This window comes from Rhinolophus sinicus, chromosome 7, assembly GCF_057876585.1.
Source record: "Rhinolophus sinicus isolate RSI-liver-muscle chromosome 7, RSI-T2T, whole genome shotgun sequence".
NCBI lineage: Eukaryota > Metazoa > Chordata > Mammalia > Chiroptera > Rhinolophidae > Rhinolophus > Rhinolophus sinicus.
The window spans coordinates 54798293-54818811 of NC_142507.1; the positions used below are offsets into that span (position 1 = coordinate 54798293).

The following is a 20519-nucleotide window of genomic DNA, read 5'->3' on the forward strand; positions in this document are numbered from 1 at the left end:
TGCCGGTCCCTGACACCCCACAGTGGGGGCTCTTTGTAAGAGTCTTTCTCATTTACTCACCTCCTGCCGCCCTAGGCTGGGTTGATCCCGTCTCTCCCTCTCTCTCATCTTACAGCCCAACCCCTCACTCCATTAAGGTTCCAAAGCCCAGCTCGGGGTCACCATGGTTTCCATACCCCAAGTGGATATCAACCTAACGGCTTTAAGACTGAATTTTTCAGGAAAGAAGAGGTATGGCATTTTAAAATACGGTTTATGATATATTCATCTACACCAATACTTTGCTTAGTTTCTGTGTTTTTCTAAAAAAAAAAAAAAAAAATAGTATCCGCTACTATATCATTTTTAGGAACTTGTTTCTTTCATTTAGTATTATGTTTCTAAGATTCATCCACAATTATTACATGTCAGCTGTAATTCATTAATTTGTATTACCATGTTATATTCCACTGTGTGAAAAACTACAATATACTTATTTCCGTTAATCTGGGATATTTCCAGTTGCTATGTATTATAACCAGTCTTGCCACTACTTTTTCAAAAAGTGTTTTCTGGTGCCCGTTGGCCAAGAGTTTTCCTAAATTACTTAAAAGGGAATTGCTAGATTATGCAGGCTAGATTACGTTGTTGCTGTTATACATGCTGAGCACCAAAACTGTACACATTATATGGTATACATTTCCTCTGCTTGTAGCAAGTCTTCATGTTTATCATAATATATGATGAACAGAAATTCTTAGTTTTAATATAATCCAGTCCATCAATCTTTACCCGTATGGTTATTGCTTTTGATGCCTTGTTTATGAAATCCTTTCTAACAAGGTCAGGAAGCTTCTCTCCTTCCAAAACTCTAAAAGTTTAAAGTTTTGCTTTTTAGGTTTATGTATTTCATCAGTTGGGAATTAACTTTTGTGTATGGGGTAAGGCAGAACCCAGTTTCATTCCCATTCCTTCCTACCAATACCAGCTTCGGGGGCACAATTTATTGACTATTGATTTCTTTCCCTATCAACACAGTGTCAGCTCTGTCACGTACGAAGCTTGTACGCGTGCAGGGGTCTCTTTCTCTTACCCACACACTTCCACACGAGCTTAATATACCACAGCTTGAAATTAAGTCTTGGGGCAAATCCACTGCTTTATTCAGTAATTCCACTCCTAGGCATGTACCTTAGAGAAATGAGTGCCCATACCCACCAGTGGACATTAGAGGAACAGAGAGAGCAGCAGTTTTGGATAACAGCCTCAAACTGGAAATAACTCAACAGTAAAATGGAAAAACGGTATTATATACAAATAATGGCTTACTATACGGTAACAAAAAGGAGGTAACTACAGCAACATGCAACAACAAAAACTGTTTAATGTGAGTATGTTGAGCAAAAACGGTGAGACACAAAAGCACGTCTTGTATAACTTTCCCAATGAAATTCAGGGAGTCAGGAGCAATTTTCTTTCACCTCCCCCACAGGTGGGTCATGACCCCCAATACCTGTTGGCTGCTCTCCCCCATAGAGGGATGAGCCAGCTGAACAGCCAACACCAAGTATCAGCAGATTTGCTTCAGCCTGGGTGTTTCATGGTTTCTAGTAGATCACTGTCATCCCTGGGCCACAAGGGTCAGCCTCAGAATCACGGAAGTTACTAATATTAATATGAATATGAAGCAAGGGCCTTTCTGAAGCAGATTCAGGGTTTCATTGTTTCAGAGCATTTTGGTGTTAAATTAATAAGTAATGAGAAGTACGCCCAAAGTACCAAAGTATGCAAGTCAGCCTCTGCTCTTAAGTTGACAACTTGAGCTTTTTATTGTTATAATTATTCAAGTCTACAGACAGAAAACCATGAAGTTCAGGGAGGATAAACTAAACTCTACTGCCTCCAGCTACACGCTTCAATGGTATGCAAGGTAAAGATATGGTTACCTTCAAACCCAGGAGACGGGCTAGTGGAAAGGCAGCGGCTTAGGACAGGAAGGACCTCGGGACACCAGCGCTGTTCTATATGGTCACCTGTCCTGTGTCTCCATGGGTGTCAACGTCAAGATTTAACCCGATTACTGACATTTACGTACTTTCGGTATGTGCCCCCCTATCCCCGGAGCCTCTAATGTGCAGTAATGAGCCTGCAATGATCTTTTTCTTTCAAGTACGGTAGAACTTTCTTTTAAACTGTCTGGTCCTCATGCTTTCTATGTGGCAAGATTTTAAATTACAGATTAAGTCACCTAAGAGGAGTGCTCAGGCCATGTCTTCCAGAGCAGGCTTTTTTCAGAAATGCACACATTTCAATTGAGTTTTCCAATTTGTTGCTCCAGAAGTTCTTCCAGTAGTCACTTTGTAACATCTCACATATAGCTCTCCTTCTTAGTCCTAATTTTATTATTCCCTTTCTCTCTTTATTGATTAACCTTACCAGGACTTCGTATATCTTATTAGTTTTCAATGAACTCACTTTGGTCTTCAGTGATTCTCTACTGTACCGCAGCTTTATTTCGTTAATGTATATGTTTTATACCCTTTCTTTACCATTTTGAGGCTTATTCTCTGGTTTTACTAATTTCTTCATTGGACTCTTAGTTCATAAATTTTCAGCATTTTAAAAAATAATACAAGCATTAAAGCCTATTGATCTTGCCCCAGGTACCTCTTTAGATCCAACCGATAAGCTTTACTACAGAGCACAGTATTCAGTTCTAAATATAACTAATATTTTTAGTATGATTTTATTTTTTACACAAGTTTAAAAAATTTATCTTTCTCCCTTTTAGAAGCAGAATTTGAACCCAGATTTTTCTGAGTCTAGAGGTCAGCTCACAGGCATTACCCCACATAAGCGTTATGCCCATCTGGACTCATCTGATACCCTATTGCTCTAATTCACTGTGTTCTGGCCACAACAGCTTTCACCTCCCTCAACCTCCCATGCATTTGCACACTTGTCTGCCTATAATGTTTGCTCTAGCCTTGTTCCTTCAAAGAACCGATGATGTCTATTCTTCAGATTTCAGCTTCATCACTACTTCTACAAGGGAAAGAAGTCAATTACCTATCTCTGTGGTTCCCCTCATAACCCTACATAACTCTTCCTATTAGCACTGAGACTCTGAGATCCATGACGCTCGGGAGCGTATCGAGATGTGCTCACATTTTATCTGTCCTCAGCACATGGACTAATTCTGCAATGATTACTTACTGAATAAGTAAATGAACAAACTCCTACTACATAACAAGTACGAGAGTAGGTTCCAGTGAGAGAAAGGTGAAATACTTGCTGTCTTTGGGAACTCACTGTGTCATGTCCTTTCCTGTACAATCTCTTAAGGGCAGAAACTGTGAAACTGTATCTTTCTCTTCATAATCTCTTCAAATTTCAGAATATAATTTTGTTGAAAATAAGTGTTTCATATTGCTGACTGTGTATGACACTAGAATTTACTGGCACAGAAAGGCTTATCTGAAATAAAGCCTTTTCCCTTCAAAGCACATTTTTAAGGTGACCCTTTCTGAAGTGAATGATTAAGATGTCACAAACTGTCACTTTCTTACTACAGTAAAGGCAGAAATCATTCTCTTTGTAGGCATTTTAAAGCCTCAGTAACTAAAATGGAGTAACAGATACCAAAACAGACTGATGGGAAGAGAATATAAGAATATAAAAGAAAGACCCTGAGACCCAAAGATGTATAAGAATTTAGTACACAATAAAGGTATTGTTTCAAATAAGTAGGGAAAGGATAAATTAATAAATAGTGGCAAGTCACCATTCAAAAATTCAAAAATATTATATCTCTTTTTAAATTAAATCTTTTTTTGCTTTTCCAAAAAACCAAACCAAACCAAAACAAAGAAACCCTTTACTAAAGTCCACTGACAACAGAAACAACGACACCCAGCACAAGAAGGGTCATGCTCACTCCCAAATCTGCAACTTCGACTAATGACCAGCCGTAAGCACGGCACTAACTCATACCTTATATGAAAGTAAATTTCAACTGATTTGAAGTCCTACATGTAAAAAAGTAATGTGCAATCCATTGAAGGAGAATAACTAAATAAATGATAATATATTCTTAGCACTGAATAAGATAATTCTGTATGTTCCGATGACAAGATCTCCAAGATACATGAAGATAAAAAGTTAAGTTACCAAATTAAGTTTAGTATGTTACCAATTACATAAAACAACAGCTTTGCACATGTATGGATTAGTAAATGCATAAGAAAGGTATCAAAGGATACACAACATACTCATTTAACAGTTTTACTCCTGAGAAAGACAGGATTTGCGAGGAAATGAGGCCATGTGAAAAGAGACTTAACTTTTGAATCAGTAAAGCTCTAGTTTCACTGACTTATTTACAAGCATGTATTACTCATGAAAAATTTAAATCCCATATATTCGCTAGGATAAAAAGTATTTTTTTATAGATGTATGCACAGAGTGATGTGAAAAACCTCTCTATTTAGGATTCATCAAGGCAGATGACAGAGAAAAAGGCTGACAGAAAACATAAACAAAATCAAATGTCAAACAACAAACATGAAGGGTTAATATTCTTACTATATATAATGAGCACTTAAAAATAGGTAAGATAAATACTAATCTCCTCCAATACGCAAAAAGTACAAACTGAAACAAGTAGGAAGTAACATTTAGGAAGTACATTTCACTTCTGTCAAATTGATAAAGATTAAAAAAGAGATAATTTCCAGGGCAGATAAGGGTGGGGCAAGTAGTCCACAACTATTACTGCATAATGTTAGTAAAAGTATCAACAGGTGTGGCTATCAAGAGGTCGATCTGATAATCTGTATCAATTTGACAATATTATGTTAAAAGGTTGAAAATGCGTCTAGCAGGTTTAAGTTCTCTAATTGTGAGCTAGGGGTGCAATTAAGTGACACCAAGCATGCTGTATTTAGTAAAGCTAACGCCATCTCAAATGGTGAATATTGTATTGACTCATTTAAAAATATCAAATAAACCTCCAGGGAAAGAACCTGGTTGGATACCTAACAAAAGGATTAAATGTTTTGTTTTACTTTCTGCTTTATACCTTTTAGAAAAAAGTAAAAAATATGAAAAGGACACTAGGAATAAAATAAATCTAACATGTAGGAAGACTTAAAAATGTATTTGACGGGGTGGCTGGTTAGCTCAGCTGAGTAGAGCATGGTGCTTTTAACAACAAGGTTGCCAGTTCGATCCCCACATGGGCCGGCTGCTGTGAGCTGCCTCTAGATTGAAACAACTACTTGACTGGGAGCTGATGGGTCCTGAAGAAACTTAAAATAATAAAAGTTAAAAAAAAAGAAAGTCTTTGATGTCAGGATGAAAAGGTGAGAGCACAGTGAAGGTAAGACAGATGGTGCGAGAGTAACAGTAACCCCGCCCACACAGCTATAGCTACTGGAAAGGATCCGTGACCTCTCCGGGCCTTGATTTCCTCCTCTGCAAAGTGAGGGCTCTGAACTGGACTGCTGCATCCGCTTTGCTTCATAATTATTTATGCTTTTGGAAAGCCATGAATAAGAACACTCTGACAGAGGACAGATCCTACCTAACGCAAGGCTCTAAGATGAAGTGAATTATTAGCGGCACAGGTATGTTACACCTGTACAAAAGCTAGTCTCCCCTACTCACATAAACAAGGACTTACCTTTTAGTATTCTCTTGTTCTTCTTGCTCAGGGAATGGCTTCTGCTTTTTCTTGGTCTGTTCTTCCAACAGCCAACTTTTCCTCTTCAGGCCCTTCTTGTGCTCTGGATTCAGGCTTACGCTCTGAACGACAGCTTCAATGACGTCTGTGACCGTGTCAGGGCCGAGGGGGAGTGCTGCTCCCTCTTCACCCTCAGTCAGTTCTGGGCTGACAAACTGGGCAGCCTGGAATGCTTGCATTGATACCACAGCCTGGAGGGGACACTTCCGAGGTCGACCTGGTCTGCGTTTCACAAAGTTATTTCCTGTCCTGGCCTGTCTTTGAAGTTTTTTGGCTTTTAAAATTTTATTGACATGGTCCAGGTTTTTCTTAGTGGCCAGGATTTTGTCATAATTGCACATTTTCCGAGCTTGGCGCTGCATGGCTTCCACTACACTTCTCTTGATATGATGGGGGGAGCAGCTGCTTGGCAACTTCTCAGACAGGAGGGAGATGCCATTACCGCAGGGGTCAGTGGGGACCGCGGGCACGAGAAGGCTGTCTGCTTTCCCCAGGGGCCGCTCCTTGCTGTGGCTGAGGCCTGGGCTGGAGGCAGGCGGCACCGAGGCAGATGCCACCACGGCGTCCATGTTTCTCTCCAGGGCCTCTTGGTCCTCCCGTTGTGCCACCCGCTGCAGCAGACTGTCCACAGCGTCGTCCCCAGACGCAGCCAGTCTTGGACTTCGAGAGGGAACGCCGTTCACTGATAAGACAAATCACACAGAGATAAAAATTGAACACAGCTAGTTATTTATAAAAATAACTTTTTACACAGGATTAAAAGTCAAGGGATATTGCTCTATTTTTCATAGCAAGATTAAATAAATATCATAATACCATAGGCATCTGTCTTTCACAGGTAAGTTGGTAGTTTACCTTTCTGAATAAGGTACATTACAGTAACCATAATACAGTCAAAATTGGTCCATATTTCCCTAATAATATGTGGATTAAAAAAACAATTCCTACTCTCTGAGATGAGGAACAGAATGAAATAAGAGTTTACTTCTTCAAAAATGAATGTCCAGTTCAAGTACTTGACAGTCAAATCAATCTTGGATCTTGGCTAGAGACCTAAACTTTAAATATAGATGTTTGTCTAGTTCAGTGCTTTTCCTAACAGTAACGGCAAAGGAATGAAAGTGAAACTTTCTTCTTGGGGAGAGCTTTAAAATTAGAATAGAAAACATCTGTATAAACTAGTTTAGAAAGAATATGTTTCTAGTAAAATTAGAAAATAAGTGGTCTTAGATAAACCTTGTTATCCTAGTGGCCCAATGATCTGGTAATCTTTGTTTCTTCCGAAACCACTCAGCAACTTTTTATGACTGTAATCCACGTGGGAAATACTGAATTTCCTCTGGGCAAGCTATGCTAGTTTCACAATATTATAAATAGGCCAAATAGATCAAAATAGGCCACTTCTCAAGATGCCTAGTTTACTACTAATGATCATAGGGTCCACTTTTCCAAAGGTAGCGGATTTCTTATCTCTGTGACTAAAGCAGGAACTACTCTCGAGACTCCTTTACAACATTCTGGATTCCAATCTCATCAGACTACAATGGAATTTGTTTTTCAAATTACCAATAACTTCCTTCAAATAATATCCAATAGTCTTGTTTAAATTCAGTGTTTTTTAAAGTTTCAAACTTCAGCTATATTTTACATCACTATTCTTGAAAATCCTGCCTCCTTTGTTTCTATAATACACTTTATCTTCCAATTACTTGCAACTCCATTTAATGTAACTGTAGAAATCCCTCAGCTCTAATTCAACTTTTCTTTTTTCCTAATCCTTTTGGCTAGTTATCTGCCCCACCTCCACCAGGAACCAGCATAAGCTTTCAGTGATTTCGCTATGTTTTCTGTTTATTTCTGCTCTTTTCTTCCTTCTAATTCGGGCTTAGCTTACTCTTCTTTTTTCTAGTTGCCTAACGGTGAGGTCTTGGGCTACTGATTTACAGACCTTTCTTGTTTAATAATGTAACTCTTTGAAGATCAAAATACAGCACTAGCTATATCCCATAAATTTGTATACATTTTGTTATTCACTTTAAAATATTTTCGAATTTTGTTTGTGAATTTCCTCTGACTTACGGGCTTTTTAGAAGTGTGTTGTTAAATTTCCAAATATTTGGAGAATTCAAGATATCCTGTGTTACTGAATTCTAATTGAATTTCACTGTGTTCTTACAATATACTCTGTATGATTTCAATCTCTGAGTTTATTGAGATGTTTTATGGCCCAAAATGATGGTATCTTGGTATAATTCTACATGCACTTCAAAACAACATGAGAAAAAGGTGCTTTATATTTGTCTAGTTAATGAAAATTTCTGGAACTCTTCATTCCTTTGGTAAATCCATTTCCATCTAGTATGACTTCCTTTCTGCTTGAAGAATTTTTCTGCTGCTGTAGGCCCACGGGCAATACATTCTTTAAACTTGTTTGTCTGATAATGTTTATTTTGCCTTTATATATGTATTTTTGAATGAAAGATAATCTATTTTATTTATCTGTTTTTTTCAATTACAGTTGACACCCGACCTCTTTACATTTGACAGTAAGAGGCTTCTAAGACATGTACTCTCTGATTTTCCTATTTAAAACTTTATTTAGAATCTTTATGTCATTCACTGACATCTTTTCTTCCAGTTCCTTCTCAAATGCTAATGCTTCTTAAATCTCCATTCCTGTCATCTTCTCAATTTACACTTTCTCCCTGGGCAATCTCATTCACTGTCAGACTCAAGTTTATAATATGCGACTAGACCCGTGTCTCTGCCATGTGCCTCAAATTACAAACCACTGCTTCCAAATGGCTATCCAACATCTCTACCTCAATAGCCCAAAGACAGTTCACATGTAACATATCCAAACCTGAAGCCGTTATCTACTGTCTTTATGCATTTGTTCTCCCCACTCCGTTCTCCACAATGTAATGTTTCAGTCTTTTCCTAAAATGCATGAGGTAGATTATTACTGTTCATAAATATTTGCTGCTCCTTCCTCGGTACGATTATACTTCCCACACCTCTCTGATGTAAGACTTAACCTTGTGACTTTCTCTGGCATTGCAATGTGACAAGTAACATGTTACTGGGGCAGAAATTTTAAGAGTCAGTCAGTGCTTTACTATGGCCCTTAACCCTTTTCCACAAGACAAGCAGCGTCCCAGACAGAGGCTGCTGTCAGACGGGGTCCTGCAGAGAAGGACACAAGGCACAGGCCAGGACGGCCACACAGCACGAACAAAACCCACATCTCTGGTGTTTTACGCCACGGACGCCACGGAAATTCAGCCTATTCTGCCTGATACAAAATATCAAACAATTTTTATATTCCCTGTTCAAATTCCTTCATGGCTCCCAACTGCTTCGCTTCAAATGAAAAACAAAACCAAACACCCCAACCAACCTACTGCAGCACATGCGAATACACGCCACAGCCCCTCATTACTCTGACAGCTTCATCTCCAACCCGCATCATACGCCGTTTGGACACTCGAGGAGCAAAAGCTGCGTTGCGCTACTGTATACTTCTGTGCCTTTCTCAGACGCGCTGCTGTCACTGTGTCAGATACATTCTCACCCCTTACTTTGTCCTCTCCACCATGGTTTTCAGTCCTCCTTTGACTGCAGGCACCCACTGGGGGGTCAGGGAACAGAACCCCGCAGGTGAGGGAGGACTACTCCACGTCTAGCTGGACACAGAGGGGCACCCAGGGGAGACTGTTACATTGTTTCAAGGTCCATCACTAGTGGTTCTCACATCCCAGAACCGCTTGTGTTTTCTCCTACAATGTATGGTGTACGTCACTATGTAACACGTTTCCCTTCACGTTGCAGGTCTACAGTATTAGGCTGTAATTCTGTTCGTAAGTAACAGATGGGACGTTATCTCCAATGGCTGGTGAATCGACAGCACTTGCCTGTTGAAGAAGTGCTCTCAGATGAAGACCGCTTCCGGGTTGGGCTGCAGTTTGTGCTTTCTGACGCTCGCTGGGAAGACTTATCTGAGGTTGGCTGGGAACCTGGAAAGACAGGAAGAGACAGACATCATAGGAAAATCCCAGTCTAAAAAGACTGTTAAGCCATTCTGTGTGTAATCATTCAATTGGTGCTACTGCTATTCCCTGAAATAACAGGACTTCGAAGGCAGCAGGAAGGGGACAGTGAACAGTGGACACGCCACACTGGACACCCCGACAGAATGCCACAGGTCTCAGACACATGATTTCTCCCGTGACAGTACCAGCGGGAAACTAGTTTGAGTGGAAGAATGAAGAGAACGAATGATTCTGTTTCTATGTATTAGGTTGGTGTAAAAAAAATTGAGGTTTAAAAGATTAAAAATAATGCAAAAACCGCAATCACTTTTGCACCAACCTAATATTACCATTATGAAACATGTAATTGAGATGTTTATTGATAAAAATCACTAACAAAAGTTTAATTAAATCTGTTCCTGATTATTGATTCAAATTTATCACACAAATTTGACAAAACTTACAAAGCAATTAATTAGAAATGACTGATGTGAAAAAAGCAGGTCCAACCTGAGCATTTTATTCAACAGAATCAGAGATGAAAGTTAAAGAGCTGGACCTAAAATCTACATATCCCAGATAATCCACAGAGGTCATTTTCATAGCCTGTTTTTCCTCTATAGCATATTGACTAATTAACCCAAGGACTATAATAAACTTCCTTTAAAGCTGTACACTTAAGGTTCTTTGGTTATTACATAAAAGCTCATGAAGAAAAAGAAAGTCAATGTCCTTTCGGCAAGTCTTGTACTTTTACCAAAACCCCAAATTAATGCAGCATAATTTAACACATCTACTCAAGAGAAAAGTATGTCATTCAGGAAAGATTATTTTCCTGAATAAAATATACTTGGTTCTGGTACTGGATTCCTCATGACTGAAAAAGCCAGCTGTTGGGGTGGCCAGTTAGCTCAGTGGGTTAGAGTGTGGTGCTGGTAGCACCAAGGTTGCCGATTCGATCCCTGCATGGGTCACTGTGAGCTGCGCCCTCCTTAAAAAATAAAGAGAGAGAGAGAGAGAGAGAGAGAGAGAGAAACGCCAGCTGTTGAGAATACACAACGACTGTCCATTTCATGTTTGTCAGAAAACTACTAGCACTCTGAAATGTTCACTTTTAACTTGAAAAACATTACAAATAAAAAGCCTGACATATAACTGGAGGCACAAAAGGTACAAGAAGTCAAATACTTAAAGATGTGATTTTGTAAGATCTCCTCTAAATGAGTTAACTGCTTACTGCAGAAGTGACTCACTCACCGACAGACAATCTGGGGACAGAAGAACTGAATGGAGCTAAGCTACTGTCTCCCTTGCTCTAAGACAAACACTACACCACGGGCTTTGTTTGAATCGCTTACGATCTTAAATCACACCACTGTCAATCCTTGAAGCAGGCTCTTTTTGCACCACTCAGGAAGGTAGAAGACTATGCGTTGCCATTCAAGAGTAACAAGCTGGATTCTGGGAAACTGGTGCTGTGATAGTTCATCCTACTTCTGAAACCCAGTGATGACCACTGTCAGATCTAATCAAGAAGCAAGAAGGTCTAGTATTGCATCTTAAAAACAGACACAAAGGGATTTTAAAACAGTACAATAAATCCCCCCAGAGTATGGCTCAGAAAAGATTTCCATTAAAGAGCTAAATTCCACGACAAAGTAAGAAGTAAAAGCCCAGGCATTAATGAAGACGTAACTTTAAGTATTAATACTGAAAAATTCATATACCGGACAGATAATTATTTCCTACTCAGACACACAACCAAGACAGAAGACAACAGTGGCCAAGAAGCTTGAGACCTTGAACTCTCTGTCACTACTCTGCTGCTGCCTGGGCAAACAATCTTAGGTCAAGTGCTAGGAAGAAGGGTTGGACAGCGCCTTCTACAGCATTCTCTCTCAGTCATAAACTGTCACGGATGGAACAGTTTCAGTGCGTGGGCCTATGCCGGGCACTGCAGAGGTGGCGAGACGTAAGACGCAGCGCATAGTCTGTGCCCTCCAGGAGCGCGTTTAGGGTCTTGTATGTCATCATGGGTTACATTTCAGGCGGCATCTGTGCCACCCACGCTTGAGCTCCGTCTTCAGTATCTAGGCTACTTGGTAACGTTTCCCAAATTTCTTGGTCATCTTCAAGAAAACTTTGATGAAGGCTTCAACTGTACCTTTGAGCACCAGGCAATCCTGAGAACCAGCCTGCCTGGCCTCTCCCACCTCAGGGTAAAGGAGGGTACAGGCACTTTCTTCAAAGCTCCTTCTTTTGGTGGCATCTGGAGCTGCAGAGGAGACAGTGGGAGGTGGAATGGGGGCAGATCCCCGGAGACCGTTATTGGCAGCCTTGTACAGCAATTCCTGAGAAACTGAAACAATTGAGAGAGAGATGGCTTAGCTTGCTTAGCTTCTGAGCCATTTGTCATTTCCTGAAAGTAATGGAGGCCAGCTGCCTACTCTTAGGATTTATTAGGAGACTGGAATAAAACTTCATTCAGGAAGGTTCTCATCTTTCATTTTCAAAAGTCTGTTTGAATCCCCTGTTCATACAGAGCAGAGCTGTTCTTGACAACATTCTGTATTTGAGGGAACCAGGCTGTAGCCCTGAGACACGGTCTCTAGGGCTCGGGAATCATCAGATCTCGACTCTTATTTCATTTAAAAACACTGCTTAAGCAATAAGAGGATGAGGATATCGGAAAAAACTGTTACCTAATGATGTAAAGCAACCAAGCTCAAGACTGGAAAAAGACGATATAAACTCAAGTGCAAGAAGTACGTGCTAAAGATGTTCGAAAGCTGTTCAAACTGGCCCGAGCACGTGAAACCTGCAAACGTCATCTCCAGCACTGCCAGAAATACCCTGCTTCCTAAGTGCCATTACGCAGCTGGGGGGCCGGAGAAGAGCAAGATAATGTCCCCAAAGAACTAGCATGTCCATTTCAAAAGAGCCCAACGTAGTTAATGTCTCAAAACCTCCAACAGAAGGCCAGGCAGAGCGAGTGCGGTGGAGTGGTAAGCACATGAGCATGGAATCAGGCCTGGCGAGGCTGACTCCTGGCTCTGCCGTAAGGAAACTGTACGATCACGCAAGGAAACGTACTTCAGTGTTGGTTTAATAAAGCACGCTAACTCACATGGTTGTTGTGAGATCCAAAATGAGATAACGTAAAAAAATGCAAAAGGTTTTTATAAGTGCTATACTATTACACATAATCTGACTCTTTGGGTTTATCAATGTCATTGACACGCACAGGCAACCATTCGATATTAGAATAAAAATTAAAGAAGGGCAGGGACTTATGCCCACGTAGGAACTGGGACTAATCTAAGATATCAAGCATTTATCTTGAACATAAAGAAACACTAATAAAGTTAAGTACTTCCAATGAAGAAGTACTAGTAAGATAGGTACCTCCACGGCTGGTAGGTAACTGTCAGGTCGGAAAAAGCTCCTCTGAAGTGAAGCTTCTAATCCACCGAGTCTTCTCCAGGGCTGGGATTATGTTCTAGATGACATCAACAGGACCGGACGTGCCCAAATGATGAGTCAGAACCGGGAGGTGTCTGGCTTTCTAGTCAGCCCTGGACCGGGGGAGAAAGTAGTTTTCTGTTTCCTCTGCTTCCTCTGGTTCCTCTAAGTCATGGCTGAGTCCTAAGGGGAGTTACTGCTTTGTTGCCGTCTCCATCACGTGACGAATGTTTGTTCATGTCTCATCAGAGGTCATTTCAGATCTGCCTGGAGGGATCTGTGAAGACTGTCCCCTCCTCACAGGATCAGAAGTTTGTACGTCCTCCAGTGTAAGAAAATCAGAACCTTCCTCAAAGAATACACACTGAGAACACGTGTAACTTTAGATATCAGAGTTCCCATCACTTCTCATTTCAGTATAGAGTAAAACTGAGTAATAAGTACTTTGGAAGCCGACAAGGAACGTAAGTGGGAATTCCTCAACTCACAAAACTACTGGGTAGAAACACTACCGAATTCTCATCACTCAGATGACAGCTTCAGAAATATGTTTAGAAGTTGTAGACACACGAAGGAAGCAGAAATTACAGATTAATCACAAAAGTGCCTAACTCAAACTGGACTTCAACACAAATGCAAGTTGATTACTACAAGAAAGTTTTTTCTTCTGTTAGAATAGAGGCCTTCATGTGAAAAAGAAGGCAGCCTACTAGTAAGGAGGTAACCTGAAAATCAAACTGAGTATCATAAACCGGGACAATAAAGAGGGAATTAACAATTAAAAACCAACTTAGAGACGTGAAGGAGCTCTGGGAGCGGCGTGGTTGTGGGATCTCTGGATCTTTGTGGCCGTTATTCAATGAGCTTTTAAAGAAAGACAGGTTTTGGGGAAACATCTGTATCAAATTAGACAAAAAAGCAGAAAGATGGTAGTTTTATAGCAAAAGCGTAAGATGAATTCATGAATAAGAATGCCAGGAAGTTGAGAAAACAAAGAATATAACTGGATTTTAAAGGGATAAGAATGTGGAAATCTTTACATTATACACAAAAATGGGTGGGAACCAAGAAGAGGTTCTGAAGCTGATTTGTCACAAGAGATCTTGATGGATGTCTACACACGTGGAACTGAAACAAAGATAAAAAAGGAATAAGTTTACAGATAGATGCCTGGGTGTGAGGACAGAGTCAAATGGGCAAAGATATGAGCATAAATAGAGAAAATTCCCACAGATAATAGCGTCTGTATGTGGGGGGAGCCATCACAAAGAAAACACTAGAATAAAAACTCAACCTAATTTCACTGAAGCCCTGAGTATCCCAGACTAAAAGATGAGGAATTTCCAAACGTAAATTAGCAAAGAACACAGTGAATGAGCAGCTGTAGGATTAAATGTGCATTTCCTTAGACTAAATCCACTATTAAACTTTCATAACTTAATACAGCATGAGTTTTGGTCACACCCTGTTGGGAGTTCAATACTAAAGATCCAAGTAACTAGGGAATGGTTTGAACGAGAGGGTTGATGTTTCTAATGCTAGAAATATCTTTGGGTAAATGATGGAAAAACAGAGTAAGTCTGCTCGATTTGGAAGGATACTATACAATAGTCAGTTCAAAGACTATATAAATTACTTTTAAAATAATATATTTAAAACTAATTTCTAACATTTAAACCACTCTTTCCCACCGAAACTAAAGCAAGTTGCAAAATTTAATACCAAACTATTTGAAAACCTCTGATCAAGATTTTTTGTTTCAAGTTCTGAATCCTTTGCTCTGGTTCACAGTTCACGGGAACGCTGGAAGCTTCTCTGAATGAGGCGAATGCTGAGAGAAGAGCTGGCTCCACCATGAAAACAGCTGTTTCCAATTGTGGGAAATACATTTACTGAAAGCAGTACATTTCATCTGACTCACCAATTAAATGCACTATGATTCAGAGCCTGTGCTGGTGATTTTTAAGCTAGAAGTCTGTGTTTTTCTCCTTCTAATTGGGCTATTTCTCATAATGCCCAAATCAGATCATTCACTGAAATGGAATTCCTCTAGAAATTCCCCAAACCGCACTAATCACCACAATCAATGTTCTGATTTCATCTCTATATGTTCACACTTCACTTATGGGTTTATCTATATACCATGTAGAGAAATGTCAGAAATCAGAAAATTCTTCAGTTAAAAACCAAAATAAAACTCAGGATGCTTTGCCTCGACCATTATACTTTTACAGTGAATATACTTTTTCCAAACAAAAAGATTTCCCCCTAATTTATTCATGGGAGGCAAAACAGTTATCAACACCTACAATCACGTCCGGCTGCCTGCTGATTGTGTAACTTGGACTCTGTAAGTGTAAAAATGCTCCATGCTTCTGCTCTCCCCATTCTTGAAATCAGATTGCGGGTTGTGGCACATGCAGCCAGCCATGAGTTGAAATGCACCGCAAACAGCAACGGAATCTCGTGACGCAACAGCTCAGACGAGGCCTATTTCATGTCTATCTAACGTAGATACTTAATTAAACAGAATTAGTTAGTAAGATTGGGTGAAACCAGAAACCCTGTCCTCACTGAAAGTGTCTAATGTCACTGCAGTTCCGTTCGCATCAAGCTGCTCTCACACTGCGGGTACAGAACAGCACTTACATCGTGTGTGAGTAAAAAGGAGTTAACTAATCACAGCACGGACATCATTTCTCACACGATCACACCTGTTCCTCTTGCTAAAGGTTTACAAGCTGCAATTAGTTTCATTCCAAGCCGCTGCAGGATTCAGTCAGGCCGAGGCCGAGTCCTCGTCCGGGGAACCAGGACAGAAAGCTGAGGTGCCGGGCCGCAGACTACATGTGAAGGCCCATCACTCCTGCCTGCGCCCAATCTGATTTCACTTATTTTCCCTCAAATTTACACCAACATAACTTATCAATCACATCTGTTTTATTCCAACGAACACTTACAATAAGGCTACTCAATATTAATAGTAAAGAATCCATTTTTTCCTTAACCAGTTACCAGTTTGAGATAGGTTTCACTAAACAACTGGTCGTCCGCTTTTTTAAAAACTGAACTGGTTTTGGAATAATTTTAAATTTACAGAAAAGTTGCAAAGACAGTACAGTGCAAGAATTCTCATCCTTTATCCAACTTCCCCTCATGTTAACATCTTACGTAACTACGGTACATTTGTCAAAACTATGACATTGACAGTGGTGTAACTTTTTCATTTACGTCCTTTTCCTATTCCAGGGTCCAATTTAGGACGTCACATTGTACTTAGTTGTCATGTCTCCTTAACCCATTTCCTTTGATCTGTGAAAGGTTCTCAACCTTTCCTGTTTTTTCAGGTCTTTGTTCCTTTCAAGGCGTAGTGGTCAGGCATTTTGTTCCTTTTTTTGTTTAGTTTTCTTATGATAAGATGGGGGTTATGAGTTTCTGGAAAGAGTATCACAGGACTGAAGCTCCCGTCTGATACTACAGCAGAGGGCACCTGCCCCATTGTGACTGATCACTAGGGACGTTAACCTTGCACTTGGTTAAGGTGCTGTCTGCTAGGCCTCCTTCCTGTACAGTTAATACTGTTCCTTTTCCGTCCTCTGCTCTTAGGAGTTAGGTCACCAAATCCAGCCCAGAACCAGCAAGAGGGGCTTAAGCTCCAGCTCCTTGAAAGGGACAGTCTACATGTATCGTAAGGAAGAGGTGTCCCTTTCCTCCATTTATTTATTTAATCAGTCATTCATTTATATTGTCATGGACTCATGGATATTTCCCTTATTCTTTAAGTTATAATCCAATACTGTTATTATTTATTTTGTTGCTTAAACTGCCCTGTTTTGGCCATTCAGAGCTGTTTTAGGATAACAACGTCACGAAGGTAAATGACGATTTTGTAATACATGGTATAATAAGCACTTTTTTGGACATTTTAACAGGATACCAACCCATGTATAATGAATCTATCTCTTCAAGTTATGTATGGAGAAAATACCAACTGAAGACTGAGAAGGTCAAGTTAAAATAACACGAAGTTTAGTTATGTTCTTTTTATACTTGAAGAAAAACTGTAAAATAATCACAGATTGAGAAGATACAATTATTTCCTTGACATTATAAGAGTAAATAATAAACCAGTCAGAACTGCCATAAAATTTAAAGCTGTAAGAATTTTAATTGTCTGATTTCCTCATTTCCCTTTCATTCCTTAACGCCCAGAAATCTAACATTTGATACTATGGAAAGGGCTCTTAGACCACGGCTCTTAGATTAAGATAATCTGCTACAGCAAAGCAAACCATCTACTTCCAATCCTTCTCTAACTAGCACTGACACTCCTGACTACAAGCTCCCTCAGGAAACCCAGTGTGTTCCCCCTAAATGTTATCTATGCTTCCTTCTCATGGCTTCAACAATCATGTCTGCATCTTTTATCTTCAGGTTTGATTTCTCTTTTGAGCTACAGACCCACGTATCTCGCTCAACAGCACAAACCCAATCCATTTTGTCTCCAGCCTTCTCCTTCGCACACCTCCTTTATCACATCACCATCCAACCAACTGCCCAAGAAAGATATCTTGAAGACACTCTAAAATCCTTCCCCCTTACCGCTTTTAAAAATCTACTACGAAATCTACTTATTTTCGTGTTTTCCTGAAAATAAGACCTAACCAGACCATCAGCTCTAATGCGTCTTTTGGAGCAAAAATTAATATAAGACCCGCTCTTATTTTACTATAAGACCCGCTGTAATTTTACTGTAAGACCGGGTCTTATATAATATATAATATAATATCATATAATATAGTATAGTACAGTATAATACCATACCGGGTATAATATAACACCGGGTCTTATATTAATTTTTTGCTCCAAAAGACGCATTAGAGCTGATGGTCCAGCTGGGTCTTATTTCAGGGAAACACGGTACTTCTGAATACATCTCTATCACGGCCTTATTAAAACCCCGTAATATTTCGCTGGGACAATTTCCAAACTGGTCCACCTGATGTTTCTCTAATCCGTCCACCATACAGCTGTCATTCTTCTGCTCTAAAACTGCCCCTTGCCTACAGGGTAAACTCCAGACTCCTTGGTACCTTGTCTATAAACCAGGGGCTTTATGATCAGCCCCCGCCTACCTTTCCAGCCTCATGTCGGGGCCCCGTACCTGACCACTTACAGGTACCGAAGCGCAGGACCTGACCCAGAGAAGCTTATTTCTCTGTAAGAAGCAGCCTTCACCCTCTATTCTTGCACACCCAACTCAAAACCTCTTCTCAGCTCCTTTTAAGCGAGTCCCTCTTTTCTGTGCTCCCCAAACACACTGTGAATATTTCAATTTTAGCAGCTGTTGATAATCACACACATGTCTGTTCTCTGCCGAACTGCAAACGTGAGGGCAGACACGGTATCTGACTCCTGCTTGTGCTCCTCGCATCTGGCAAACAACAGACTCACAGTAAGTGCTGAAGGGACAGCCACCATCACACTGGGAAGATAAAAAATCAGGTATATAAAGTTTCGTCTAAACAAAACAAGTTATGACTTTCAAACTGACCCAGTTAGAAGATACCATATGCCTTATTTAGTACTTTTTACTTATTTTCCTTAACTAAAAATCTTTTCAACTGGTTTTAAGAGGACAGGTAAATCAGTTTTCATGTGTACCTGAAAAAAAGTTCCTATTGGAAAATCAAGTCATTTCTATCCACTTATCAAAAGAGTAATTGTGAAGATGGACAGATTCCAAGATATAGACCAGTTAACACAAGAATTTAGACGTGTGATATAATAACGAATACATTTGTTCTTGTATTTTCAAAGAAAAACTTTTAAGAATATATCTGCTCTTTGTCTCTGAGTCCTGGCACAGAGCTTCAAAAATCTTTGGAATTTCCTGAGGGATAGAAGTGCCTTTCTTTGTTATGTCACAGAGGTGACTTTAGGTGGACCCCAAGATAGCTTCAGGATAGGAGTTATCACTACAAAGACCGATCACATGATGAGAGGGATGAAACTCCGGGCCAGCATCCGGTCCAGTGGGTGGAGGGGAGCTAGAGATTGGTTCCAGCACAGGCCCAGTGGTTTAACTCCACCATCCTATGGAATGAAGCCCTAATCAAAACTCTGGACATAGAGGGCTGGGGAGCTTCTTGGCTGGTGAACACAGTGGGGAGCTGGGTGGGAGGGCCACACCCCCAGATTCCACCGAGAGAGGGAACTGCAGAATGCGGCCCCAACTGACGATTCGTAAGTGCACAGTCTATTTTTTATCGTGTTTCTGCAAAGGAAACGTGCTCATGTACAACGGATAAACAGCAGAATAGCAGGATGACATGGCAGCTGTATGAATTCACACGATTTTCCAAACACATTCATGTTTAGAGGCAGCGGAACGAAGAGAACACTAACAAAAACGAAACGCCGAGGCCGTCCGTTCCCAACGCACGTTCATCCTACGTTCTTCCTCGGCTCCAACTGGCCAGACTTTCCTACAAGTGCTTACTGTGTGGTTTCCCCAATCTCACAAAACAAGCGAAAAAGGACAATACACCAGAATGTGCTCCACCTGGTACCTCTGCATCTCGCTGCCAATGACACGCTTTTGTGTCCACAGCTCAGCAGCTTCATCCCTTCTTGTCACCTGTCCGGCTACCTTCACATTTTCCTAAAAAGCTAAGTCCCTATGTTTACTGTAGTATTTTGTTTATTTATTAAACAATTTAAAGTCCTTTTAACGGTTGCTGGTATTCCCTAGAATAATTATTTTTCTTGGTGCTCTGGCTACAAAGTTGCATAGGTTTTAGGAATCTGCTCCCAACTCCATCTTTCCCAGAAGGCCTTTGATTTTTCGTGAATGATACCGCCAAACACGTTTTTCAGAACTCACAGTGAAATGCCCGTATGTCCAGCTCAAGCATCTCTATTGAGCTCCAGAACTAGACGTCCAACTGCCTGCTCCACAGCCGCCCGATGTTCTCCGGGCTCAGGTGTGTAATGTGCTCTGCTCTGTCTCAGCCTGTGGATGAGGCACTCTCACCATTCCGCTTTGTGGTCCCTCTGCTCCCACGATGACACCCCCACCCCAAGGCTTTTAAATACGGAAGCTCCTTTCCAGCTCCGGATCTTCCAAGTGTCCTCCGCTCACGCCTCAGCTTGAGAAACTAGCGGCTCCTCATCTTACAAGTTTTAAGCCAAAAACTCTCATCTGAGCAGGTCAGCCCTCCCCCTTCACTGTCCACCCGAACACTGCTGCTATTCCAACTCGGCAGGAGTCTGCGCAAGTCCGACACTGTTTCCGTGCTCTC

General features: G+C 40.6%; 1 protein-coding gene across 4 annotated transcripts in view; it reads right to left on the bottom strand.

Annotated features, from left to right (window-relative positions):
* The window catches only part of ASH1L (ASH1 like histone lysine methyltransferase), a 142512-nt gene that overhangs the window by 42720 nt on the left and 79273 nt on the right, over positions 1-20519 (bottom strand). For all 4 annotated transcript variants that reach the window (XM_074318857.2, XM_074318858.2, XM_074318859.2 and 1 more), the window contains 2 exons: positions 9637-9738; positions 5663-6404 (listed from right to left, as the gene is read on the bottom strand). In XM_074318857.2, coding sequence (XP_074174958.2) covers positions 5663-6404; positions 9637-9738 — 844 coding nt within the window. The remainder of the gene's footprint in view (positions 1-5662; positions 6405-9636; positions 9739-20519) is intronic.